This window comes from Topomyia yanbarensis, chromosome 2 (genome assembly GCF_030247195.1).
Source record: "Topomyia yanbarensis strain Yona2022 chromosome 2, ASM3024719v1, whole genome shotgun sequence".
Lineage (NCBI taxonomy): Eukaryota > Metazoa > Arthropoda > Insecta > Diptera > Culicidae > Topomyia > Topomyia yanbarensis.
This window is the reverse complement of record NC_080671.1, coordinates 260842058-260856068: the sequence shown is the minus strand read 5'-3', so window position 1 is coordinate 260856068 and position 14011 is coordinate 260842058. Positions and strand designations below refer to the sequence as shown.

The window sequence follows — 14011 nt, the reverse complement described above, 5'->3', positions numbered from 1 at the left end:
GAAGCGTGTAATGAATCGACGAAGGTAAGCAGTGATTCGAACTAGACGCCCGAATCAAGAATAGCGCTCAAATAACGGGTTTTGCTGCGACGTTGACTGAACCACTAAAACCGTTTTCTTTCGTTCCAGGATGTCCTCATTTGGGAGAAGAGGGTTTGCATGTTTTGGCCATTTATCCAATTCGTCTGCTAGCCATCCGGGACCACTCCTCCAAAGAATGTCGACGATGAAATCTGCCGGCAACATACCACGCGAAACGTGATCCGCCGGATTATCCGTACCCTTCACGTGGTTCTAGGGGTGTCCGTGTGTCAGCAGCTGGATTTCCGATGTGCGATTGCCCACAAACGTTTTCCGAGTGTTTGGGGGTGCTGCGATCCAATGCAACGTGACCGTCGAGTTCGACCCGAACCAGCAAGAAATTCCCTCCATCCCCAGCGCTGCGGATACTCTAGTATAGAGTTTGGCACCCAATAAAGCAGCACACAGCTCAAGGCGTGGTATACTGAGATGTTTGATCGGCGCGACTCTTGATTTTGCTGCAATGAGCTGGATTTGAGCTTTACCTTCCTTGCTGGCTGAGCGAGCGTAAATACATGCTCCGTAGCCTGCTTCAGATGCGTCGCAGAATACGTGGAATTGAACTGTTGTAGCTTCTGGTGTAAATATATAACGGGGAACTTTGAATTGCTTTAGTAGGGGCAGCTGTGAATGGAAATCATTCCATTTAGATTCGATCTCGCGTGGAATCGGATCATCCCAGTCGACATTAACTAACCAAAGGTGTTGCATTCGAATTTTTGCCCAAGCAATCACAGGTGACACGATACCAAGCGGGTCGTACAATTGCGCAATCTCCGAAAATATTTTCTTTTTTGTCCATTGATCGTCATATTCCGTTGCTCGTATCTCAACACAGTTGGTCCGTTCCTGTCTCCCACACGTCTTCACCTTTGTTTCTGCATCGAAATGTAGCGTGGATTGCTCCTCTAGAGCTGAGGAAGGTAAATCGGCTAAAGCCTCCGGTTGATTAGAGCTCCACTTCCGCAAATCGAATCCTTCTTCAGCCATAAGGGATTGAACTTCGCTTCGCAAACGTTTCGCCTTCGAAATCGATTCCACTCCGGAAAGAAAATCGTCCATATAGAAATCTTTCTTTACAGCAGGACCAGCGTATTCGTATTTGTCACCGGCGTCTATGGCAAGCTGTTTAAGTACGCGAGTTGCCAGGAAAGATGATGGCGCCAAACCGTAAGTAACCGTCTGTAGCTCATACACCTGGATTGGTTCAGCCTGATCGAAGCGCCACAGGATCCGTTGAAGCGACGCGTCCTCCGGGTGAATGCGTACCTGCCTGAACATTTTGGCCACATCTGCAACTAACGCAACGGCATGCTTGCGAAAACGGATCATGATGTCCAGCAGCTCATCCTGAATTACTGAACCCGTAAGTAGAATGTCGTTGAGCGAGTGATTTGAAGTGGTTTTCGCTGATCCATCGAACACTACCCGTACCTTGGTCGTTGAGCTAGACTCTTTAAACACAGGGTGATGGGGCAAATAGTAAGTAGTGCGCCCTTCATCCAGTGTATTCTCCATTTATCCGATCAGTTGCATATGCCCCATTGCAAGGTATTCTTGGAACCGGCTTCATAGTGCTGGGCAAGATGCGCCAACGTGTGATCGGGTGGCAGCCGATCAACGCAAGGATGTGCAAGTTGAGGATCAAAGGCCGTTTCTTCAACTACAGCATCATCAACGTGCACTGCCCACACTAAGGGAGACCCGACGACGAGAAAGAAGCGTTCTACATGCAGCTGGAGCAGACATACGACGGTTGCCCTCTGCGAGACGTGAAAATTGTCATCGGCGACATGAACGCACAGGTAGGAAGGGAGGCAATGAACCGACCGGTGATCGGGCCTAACAGCCTGCATTCCGTATCAAATGACAACGGCCAACGATGTGTGAACTTCGCAGCCTCCCGTGGAATGGTAGTCCGAAGCACCTTCTTCCCTCGCAAAGATATCCACAAAGTCACCTGGAGATCACCGGACCAAGTAACAAAAAATCAAATCGACCACGTTCTAATCGACGGTAGATTCTTCTCGGACATCACAAACGTCCGCACTTATCGCAGTGCGAATATAGATTCGAACCACCACCTGGTTGCAGTATGCTTGCGCTCAAAACTTTCGACAGTGCATAGCTATCGTCGAAGCCGAACACCGCGGCTGAACATCGAGCGGCTGCAAGATGGCAGAGTGGCTCAAGAATACGCGCAGCAGTTGGAAGTGGCACTACCAACGGAAGAGCAGCTAGGCGCAGTTGCCCTTGAAGATGGCTGGAGAGATATCCGATCCGACATAGGTAGCACCGCAGCCACTGCACAAGGTACGGTGGGCCCGGACCGAAGAAGCGACTGGTACGACTGCGAATGCGAGCAGTTAGTCGAAGAGACGAATGCAGCATGGGCGAGAATGCTGCAACACCGCACGAGGGCGAACGAGGCGCGATATAAACAGGCACGGAACAGGTAGAACTCGGTTTTCTGGACCAAAAAGCGCCAGCAGGAAGACCGAGATCGCGAAGCGATGGAGCAGCTGTACCGCGCTAAAGACACACGGAAATTCTACGAGAAGTTGAACCGCTCGCGTAGGGGCCACGTACCACAGGCCGACATGTGCAGAGATACAAACGGGAATCTTCTCACGGACCAGTGTGAGGTGATCCAGAGGTGGCGGCAGCTCTACGAAGAACACCTGAACGGCGATGCAGCAGACGACGAGGATGGCACGGTAACGCACCTGGGAGCACGCGCGGAAGACATTACACTACCGACTCCGGATCTCCAAGAAATCCAGGAGGAGATTAGCCGGCTCAAAAATAATAAAGCCGCTGGGATTGACCAAATACCAAGCGAGCTACTAAAACACGGTGGCGAGCCACTGGCTAAAGCGCTGCACTGGGTGATTACCAAGATTTGGGAGGAGGAGATTTTACCGGAGGAGTGGATGGAAGGTGTCGTGTGTCCTATCTACAAAAAGGGCGACAAGCTGGATTGCTGTAATTACCGAGCAATCACCCTGCTGAACGCCGCCTACAAGGTACTCTCCCAAATACTATGCCGTCGACTATCACCAATTGCAAGAGAGTTCGTGGGGCAGTACCAGGCGGGTTTCATGAGCGAACGATCTACCACGGACCAGGTGTTCGCTCTTCGTCAAGTACTGAGAAATGCCGCGAGTACAATGTTCCCACACATCATTTGTTCATCGACTTCAAAGCCGCATACGACACTATCGATCGAGATCAGCTATGGCAGATTATGCACGAGTACGGATTCCCGGACAAACTGGCGCGATTGGTGAAGGCGATGATGGATCGGGTGATGTGCGTAGTACGTGTCTCAGGGACGCTCTCGAGTCCCTTTGAATCACGCAGAGGGTTACGGCAAGGTGATGGTCTCTCGTGTCTGTTATTCAACATTGCGCTGGAAGGTGTAATAAGAAGAGCGGGGATCGACACGAGTGCTACGATTTTCACAAAGTCCGTTCAGCTGCTTGGCTTCGCCGATGACGTTGATATTATTGCACGAAACTTTGAGAAGATGGAGGAAGCCTACATCAGACTGAAAAGAGAAGCCAAGCGCGTCGGACTTGCCATCAACACGTCGAATACAAAGTACATGATAGGAAGAGGTTCACGAGATGAAAATGAGAACCGCCCGCTTCGAGTTTGCATCGGTGGCGACGAAATCGAGGTGGTTGAAGAGTTCGTGTACTTGGGCTCACTGGTGACCGCCGACAATGATACCAGCAGAGAGATTCGTAGACGCATCGTGGCAGGAAATCGTGCTTACTTTGGCCTCCGCAAGACACTTCGGTCGAACAGAGTTCGCCGTCGTACGAAGTTGACCATCTACAAGACGCTGATTAGACCGGTAGTTCTCTACGGGCACGAGACCTGGACCATGCTCGTGGAGGACCAACGCGCACTTGGTGTCTTCGAATGGAAAGTGCTGCGTACCATCTACGGTGGAGTGCAGATGGAAGACGGCACATGGAGACGGCGAATGAACCATGAGTTGCATCAGCTGTTGGGGGAGCCGCCCATCTGTCATACCGCGAAAATCGGACGACTACGGTGGGCCGGGCACGTAGCCAGAATGTCGGACAATAGCCCGGTGAAAACGGTTCTCGACCGGTACAAGAAGACGTGGCGCGCAGCGAGCACGATGGATCGACCATGTGGAAGACGATTTGCGGACCCTTCGCAGACTGCGTGGCTGGCGACGCGCGGCCATGGACCGAGTGGAATGGAGGAATCTTTTGTATACGGCACAGGAAACTTCGGCCTTAATCTGTTAATAAATAAATAAAAACCTGTTTTAATCCACCTAGAGGTGCAATTGTGCCTTTCTCATTTCTCTAAACTATGGCACGGAGGCTTTTTATGTTCAACATAATTGTGGAAATGTCCATTACATTCTTAGTACACTTTGCACCTTTACACAATGGCATGCCAGCCACGAACTTGATGAGCTACGTGTCGACGGTGAAACACTTGAAACAAAAAATATCATACTTCATTAGCCTAATCAGCATTAGATCAATGTTATCTGCTTGCTAACTCATTTTGTCATGCGGGGGTGGGTATGTGAGGAGGGCGAAAGTCCCATGAACGAACGACTTCCCAGCTTAAATTGGTATGCTTTGTGATATAGTGGTGGTTTAAAGATGATGGGGTTGAAAGGGAGGGGTATGAGGGCTGGATGGGGTGGTGGTCTGAGGGGTGATTTAAGGAGATTTTTAAAGGAGGGGCGCGAACAGTAGAGGGGGGTGTAACCCCTCTCCGTAAACCATCAACTACGCTCCTGTTAAAATCCAGAAACCCTAAACGAGTTGAAAAAAAAATTAGGTTGACGTTTTTCAGAGTGATTGCATAACCTTTCTATATGAGAAAGGCAAAAATGTGCCAAAATCCAAAAAAGTGAATCGTAGTCAAATTTTTTTTTCGAGTTTACATCAAATCTCGACGTTTCATGCACCTTGAACACATTTAGCATCAAAAATAAAAATTCAGTTTTTAATTTTTCCTATAGTTTATATGAGAAATTTCTGTGTGGCCGCACTCTGAAACCCGTAATTCCGGAACCAGAATTCCGATCGATCCAAAATTCAATAGCAGCCGATGGGAAGGTTGCACCTTTCATTTGAGACTAAGTTTGGGCAAATCGGTCCAGCCATCTCTGAGAAAAATGAGTGACATTATTTGACACATACGCACATACATACACACACACACATACACACACACATACATACATACACACACACATACAGACTTTTTCCGATCTCGACGAACTGAGTCGAATGGGATATGACACTCGGCCCTCCGGGCCGGGATTAGGTTGACGTTTTTCAGAGTGATTGCATAACCTTTCTATATGAGAAAGGCAAAAATGTGCCAAAATCCAAAAAAGTGAATCGTAGTCAAATTTTTTTTTCGAGTTTACATCAAATCTCGACGTTTCATGCACCTTGAACACATTTAGCATCAAAAATAAAAATTCAGTTTTTAATTTTTCCTATAGTTTATATGAGAAATTTCTGTGTGGCCGCACTCTGAAACCCGTAATTCCGGAACCAGAATTCCGATCAATCCAAAATTCAATAGCAGCCGATGGGAAGGTTGCACCTTTCATTTGAGACTAAGTTTGGGCAAATCGGTCCAGCCATCTCTGAGAAAAATGAGTGACATTATTTGACACATACGCACATACATACACACACACACACATACACACACACATACATACATACACACACACATACAGACTTTTTCCGATCTCGACGAACTGAGTCGAATGGGATATGACACTCGGCCCTCCGGGCCGGGATTAGGTTGACGTTTTTCAGAGTGATTGCATAACCTTTCTATATGAGAAAGGCAAAAATGTGCCAAAATCCAAAAAAGTGAATCGTAGTCAAATTTTTTTTTCGAGTTTACATCAAATCTCGACGTTTCATGCACCTTGAACACATTTAGCATCAAAAATAAAAATTCAGTTTTTAATTTTTCCTATAGTTTATATGAGAAATTTCTGTGTGGCCGCACTCTGAAACCCGTAATTCCGGAACCAGAATTCCGATCGATCCAAAATTCAATAGCAGCCGATGGGAAGGTTGCACCTTTCATTTGAGACTAAGTTTGGGCAAATCGGTCCAGCCATCTCTGAGAAAAATGAGTGACATTATTTGACACATACGCACATACATACACACACACACACATACACACACACATACATACATACACACACACATACAGACTTTTTCCGATCTCGACGAACTGAGTCGAATGGGATATGACACTCGGCCCTCCGGGCCGGGATTAGGTTGACGTTTTTCAGAGTGATTGCATAACCTTTCTATATGAGAAAGGCAAAAATGTGCCAAAATCCAAAAAAGTGAATCGTAGTCAAATTTTTTTTTCGAGTTTACATCAAATCTCGACGTTTCATGCACCTTGAACACATTTAGCATCAAAAATAAAAATTCAGTTTTTAATTTTTCCTATAGTTTATATGAGAAATTTCTGTGTGGCCGCACTCTGAAACCCGTAATTCCGGAACCAGAATTCCGATCGATCCAAAATTCAATAGCAGCCGATGGGAAGGTTGCACCTTTCATTTGAGACTAAGTTTGGGCAAATCGGTCCAGCCATCTCTGAGAAAAATGAGTGACATTATTTGACACATACGCACATACATACACACACACACATACACACACACATACATACATACACACACACATACAGACTTTTTCCGATCTCGACGAACTGAGTCGAATGGGATATGACACTCGGCCCTCCGGGCCGGGATTAGGTTGACGTTTTTCAGAGTGATTGCATAACCTTTCTATATGAGAAAGGCAAAAATGTGCCAAAATCCAAAAAAGTGAATCGTAGTCAAATTTTTTTTTCGAGTTTACATCAAATCTCGACGTTTCATGCACCTTGAACACATTTAGCATCAAAAATAAAAATTCAGTTTTTAATTTTTCCTATAGTTTATATGAGAAATTTCTGTGTGGCCGCACTCTGAAACCCGTAATTCCGGAACCAGAATTCCGATCGATCCAAAATTCAATAGCAGCCGATGGGAAGGTTGCACCTTTCATTTGAGACTAAGTTTGGGCAAATCGGTCCAGCCATCTCTGAGAAAAATGAGTGACATTATTTGACACATACGCACATACATACACACACACACATACACACACACATACATACATACACACACACATACAGACTTTTTCCGATCTCGACGAACTGAGTCGAATGGGATATGACACTCGGCCCTCCGGGCCGGGATTAGGTTGACGTTTTTCAGAGTGATTGCATAACCTTTCTATATGAGAAAGGCAAAAATGTGCCAAAATCCAAAAAAGTGAATCGTAGTCAAATTTTTTTTTCGAGTTTACATCAAATCTCGACGTTTCATGCACCTTGAACACATTTAGCATCAAAAATAAAAATTCAGTTTTTAATTTTTCCTATAGTTTATATGAGAAATTTCTGTGTGGCCGCACTCTGAAACCCGTAATTCCGGAACCAGAATTCCGATCGATCCAAAATTCAATAGCAGCCGATGGGAAGGTTGCACCTTTCATTTGAGACTAAGTTTGGGCAAATCGGTCCAGCCATCTCTGAGAAAAATGAGTGACATTATTTGACACATACGCACATACATACACACACACACACATACACACACACATACATACATACACACACACATACAGACTTTTTCCGATCTCGACGAACTGAGTCGAATGGGATATGACACTCGGCCCTCCGGGCCGGGATTAGGTTGACGTTTTTCAGAGTGATTGCATAACCTTTCTATATGAGAAAGGCAAAAATGTGCCAAAATCCAAAAAAGTGAATCGTAGTCAAATTTTTTTTTCGAGTTTACATCAAATCTCGACGTTTCATGCACCTTGAACACATTTAGCATCAAAAATAAAAATTCAGTTTTTAATTTTTCCTATAGTTTATATGAGAAATTTCTGTGTGGCCGCACTCTGAAACCCGTAATTCCGGAACCAGAATTCCGATCGATCCAAAATTCAATAGCAGCCGATGGGAAGGTTGCACCTTTCATTTGAGACTAAGTTTGGGCAAATCGGTCCAGCCATCTCTGAGAAAAATGAGTGACATTATTTGACACATACGCACATACATACACACACACACACACACATACACACACACATACATACATACACACACATACAGACTTTTTCCGATCTCGACGAACTGAGTCGAATGGGATATGACACTCGGCCCTCCGGGCCGGGATTAGGTTGACGTTTTTCAGAGTGATTGCATAACCTTTCTATATGAGAAAGGCAAAAATGTGCCAAAATCCAAAAAAGTGAATCGTAGTCAAATTTTTTTTTCGAGTTTACATCAAATCTCGACGTTTCATGCACCTTGAACACATTTAGCATCAAAAATAAAAATTCAGTTTTTAATTTTTCCTATAGTTTATATGAGAAATTTCTGTGTGGCCGCACTCTGAAACCCGTAATTCCGGAACCAGAATTCCGATCGATCCAAAATTCAATAGCAGCCGATGGGAAGGTTGCACCTTTCATTTGAGACTAAGTTTGGGCAAATCGGTCCAGCCATCTCTGAGAAAAATGAGTGACATTATTTGACACATACGCACATACATACACACACATACACACACATACACACACATACACACACATACACACACATACATACACACACACATACAGACTTTTTCCGATCTCGACGAACTGAGTCGAATGGGATATGACACTCGGCTTTCCGGGCCGGGATTAGGTTGACGTTTTTCAGAGTGATTGCATAACCTTTCTATATGAGAAAGGCAAAAATGTGCCAAAATCCAAAAAAGTGAATCGTAGTCAAATTTTTTTTTCGAGTTTACATCAAATCTCGACGTTTCATGCACCTTGAACACATTTAGCATCAAAAATAAAAATTCAGTTTTTAATTTTTCCTATAGTTTATATGAGAAATTTCTGTGTGGCCGCACTCTGAAACCCGTAATTCCGGAACCAGAATTCCGATCGATCCAAAATTCAATAGCAGCCGATGGGAAGGTTGCACCTTTCATTTGAGACTAAGTTTGGGCAAATCGGTCCAGCCATCTCTGAGAAAAATGAGTGACATTATTTGACACATACGCACATACATACACACACACACACATACACACACACATACATACATACACACACACATACAGACTTTTTCCGATCTCGACGAACTGAGTCGAATGGGATATGACACTCGGCCCTCCGGGCCGGGATTAGGTTGACGTTTTTCAGAGTGATTGCATAACCTTTCTATATGAGAAAGGCAAAAATGTGCCAAAATCCAAAAAAGTGAATCGTAGTCAAATTTTTTTTTCGAGTTTACATCAAATCTCGACGTTTCATGCACCTTGAACACATTTAGCATCAAAAATAAAAATTCAGTTTTTAATTTTTCCTATAGTTTATATGAGAAATTTCTGTGTGGCCGCACTCTGAAACCCGTAATTCCGGAACCAGAATTCCGATCGATCCAAAATTCAATAGCAGCCGATGGGAAGGTTGCACCTTTCATTTGAGACTAAGTTTGGGCAAATCGGTCCAGCCATCTCTGAGAAAAATGAGTGACATTATTTGACACATACGCACATACATACACACACATACACACACATACACACACATACACACACATACACACACATACATACACACATACACACACACATACAGACTTTTTCCGATCTCGACGAACTGAGTCGAATGGGATATGACACTCGGCTTTCCGGGCCGGGATTAGGTTGACGTTTTTCAGAGTGATTGCATAACCTTTCTATATGAGAAAGGCAAAAATGTGCCAAAATCCAAAAAAGTGAATCGTAGTCAAATTTTTTTTTCGAGTTTACATCAAATCTCGACGTTTCATGCACCTTGAACACATTTAGCATCAAAAATAAAAATTCAGTTTTTAATTTTTCCTATAGTTTATATGAGAAATTTCTGTGTGGCCGCACTCTGAAACCCGTAATTCCGGAACCAGAATTCCGATCGATCCAAAATTCAATAGCAGCCGATGGGAAGGTTGCACCTTTCATTTGAGACTAAGTTTGGGCAAATCGGTCCAGCCATCTCTGAGAAAAATGAGTGACATTATTTGACACATACGCACATACATACACACACACACATACACACACATACATACATACACACACACATACAGACTTTTTCCGATCTCGACGAACTGAGTCGAATGGGATATGACACTCGGCCCTCCGGGCCGGGATTAGGTTGACGTTTTTCAGAGTGATTGCATAACCTTTCTATATGAGAAAGGGAAAAATGTGCCAAAATCCAAAAAAGTGAATCGTAGTCAAATTTTTTTTTCGAGTTTACATCAAATCTCGACGTTTCATGCACCTTGAACACATTTAGCATCAAAAATAAAAATTCAGTTTTTAATTTTTCCTATAGTTTATATGAGAAATTTCTGTGTGGCCGCACTCTGAAACCCGTAATTCCGGAACCAGAATTCCGATCGATCCAAAATTCAATAGCAGCCGATGGGAAGGTTGCACCTTTCATTTGAGACTAAGTTTGGGCAAATCGGTCCAGCCATCTCTGAGAAAAATGAGTGACATTATTTGACACATACGCACATACATACACACACACACATACACACACACATACATACATACACACACACATACAGACTTTTTCCGATCTCGACGAACTGAGTCGAATGGGATATGACACTCGGCCCTCCGGGCCGGGATTAGGTTGACGTTTTTCAGAGTGATTGCATAACCTTTCTATATGAGAAAGGCAAAAATGTGCCAAAATCCAAAAAAGTGAATCGTAGTCAAATTTTTTTTTCGAGTTTACATCAAATCTCGACGTTTCATGCACCTTGAACACATTTAGCATCAAAAATAAAAATTCAGTTTTTAATTTTTCCTATAGTTTATATGAGAAATTTCTGTGTGGCCGCACTCTGAAACCCGTAATTCCGGAACCAGAATTCCGATCGATCCAAAATTCAATAGCAGCCGATGGGAAGGTTGCACCTTTCATTTGAGACTAAGTTTGGGCAAATCGGTCCAGCCATCTCTGAGAAAAATGAGTGACATTATTTGACACATACGCACATACATACACACACATACACACACATACACACACATACACACACATACACACACATACATACACACATACACACACACATACAGACTTTTTCCGATCTCGACGAACTGAGTCGAATGGGATATGACACTCGGCTTTCCGGGCCGGGATTAGGTTGACGTTTTTCAGAGTGATTGCATAACCTTTCTATATGAGAAAGGCAAAAATGTGCCAAAATCCAAAAAAGTGAATCGTAGTCAAATTTTTTTTTCGAGTTTACATCAAATCTCGACGTTTCATGCACCTTGAACACATTTAGCATCAAAAATAAAAATTCAGTTTTTAATTTTTCCTATAGTTTATATGAGAAATTTCTGTGTGGCCGCACTCTGAAACCCGTAATTCCGGAACCAGAATTCCGATCGATCCAAAATTCAATAGCAGCCGATGGGAAGGTTGCACCTTTCATTTGAGACTAAGTTTGGGCAAATCGGTCCAGCCATCTCTGAGAAAAATGAGTGACATTATTTGACACATACGCACATACATACACACACACACATACACACACATACATACATACACACACACATACAGACTTTTTCCGATCTCGACGAACTGAGTCGAATGGGATATGACACTCGGCCCTCCGGGCCGGGATTAGGTTGACGTTTTTCAGAGTGATTGCATAACCTTTCTATATGAGAAAGGCAAAAATGTGCCAAAATCCAAAAAAGTGAATCGTAGTCAAATTTTTTTTTCGAGTTTACATCAAATCTCGACGTTTCATGCACCTTGAACACATTTAGCATCAAAAATAAAAATTCAGTTTTTAATTTTTCCTATAGTTTATATGAGAAATTTCTGTGTGGCCGCACTCTGAAACCCGTAATTCCGGAACCAGAATTCCGATCGATCCAAAATTCAATAGCAGCCGATGGGAAGGTTGCACCTTTCATTTGAGACTAAGTTTGGGCAAATCGGTCCAGCCATCTCTGAGAAAAATGAGTGACATTATTTGACACATACGCACATACATACACACACACACACACACATACACACACATACATACATACACACACACATACAGACTTTTTCCGATCTCGACGAACTGAGTCGAATGGGATATGACACTCGGCCCTCCGGGCCGGGATTAGGTTGACGTTTTTCAGAGTGATTGCATAACCTTTCTATATGAGAAAGGCAAAAATGTGCCAAAATCCAAAAAAGTGAATCGTAGTCAAATTTTTTTTTCGAGTTTACATCAAATCTCGACGTTTCATGCACCTTGAACACATTTAGCATCAAAAATAAAAATTCAGTTTTTAATTTTTCCTATAGTTTATATGAGAAATTTCTGTGTGGCCGCACTCTGAAACCCGTAATTCCGGAACCAGAATTCCGATCGATCCAAAATTCAATAGCAGCCGATGGGAAGGTTGCACCTTTCATTTGAGACTAAGTTTGGGCAAATCGGTCCAGCCATCTCTGAGAAAAATGAGTGACATTATTTGACACATACGCACATACATACACACACACACACATACACACACACATACATACATACACACACACATACAGACTTTTTCCGATCTCGACGAACTGAGTCGAATGGGATATGACACTCGGCCCTCCGGGCCGGGATTAGGTTGACGTTTTTCAGAGTGATTGCATAACCTTTCTATATGAGAAAGGCAAAAATGTGCCAAAATCCAAAAAAGTGAATCGTAGTCAAATTTTTTTTTCGAGTTTACATCAAATCTCGACGTTTCATGCACCTTGAACACATTTAGCATCAAAAATAAAAATTCAGTTTTTAATTTTTCCTATAGTTTATATGAGAAATTTCTGTGTGGCCGCACTCTGAAACCCGTAATTCCGGAACCAGAATTCCGATCGATCCAAAATTCAATAGCAGCCGATGGGAAGGTTGCACCTTTCATTTGAGACTAAGTTTGGGCAAATCGGTCCAGCCATCTCTGAGAAAAATGAGTGACATTATTTGACACATACGCACATACATACACACACATACACACACATACACACACATACACACACATACACACACATACATACACACATACACACACACATACAGACTTTTTCCGATCTCGACGAACTGAGTCGAATGGGATATGACACTCGGCTTTCCGGGCCGGGATTAGGTTGACGTTTTTCAGAGTGATTGCATAACCTTTCTATATGAGAAAGGCAAAAATGTGCCAAAATCCAAAAAAGTGAATCGTAGTCAAATTTTTTTTTCGAGTTTACATCAAATCTCGACGTTTCATGCACCTTGAACACATTTAGCATCAAAAATAAAAATTCAGTTTTTAATTTTTCCTATAGTTTATATGAGAAATTTCTGTGTGGCCGCACTCTGAAACCCGTAATTCCGGAACCAGAATTCCGATCGATCCAAAATTCAATAGCAGCCGATGGGAAGGTTGCACCTTTCATTTGAGACTAAGTTTGGGCAAATCGGTCCAGCCATCTCTGAGAAAAATGAGTGACATTATTTGACACATACGCACATACATACACACACACACATACACACACATACATACATACACACACACATACAGACTTTTTCCGATCTCGACGAACTGAGTCGAATGGGATATGACACTCGGCCCTCCGGGCCGGGATTAGGTTGACGTTTTTCAGAGTGATTGCATAACCTTTCTATATGAGAAAGGCAAAAATGTGCCAAAATCCAAAAAAGTGAATCGTAGTCAAATTTTTTTTTCGAGTTTACATCAAATCTCGAC

The 14011-nt window shown here is 43.2% G+C and overlaps 1 protein-coding gene across 1 annotated transcript; it reads right to left on the bottom strand.

The window, feature by feature from the left end:
• Nucleotides 1-294: 294 nt before the first annotated feature.
• Nucleotides 295-1599, bottom strand: LOC131680293 (uncharacterized). Its single transcript, XM_058961016.1, has one exon. It carries the CDS (start codon nt 1597-1599, stop codon nt 295-297), a length of 1305 nt encoding a protein of 434 aa, XP_058816999.1.
• Between the last annotated feature and the right edge of the window lie 12412 nt (nt 1600-14011).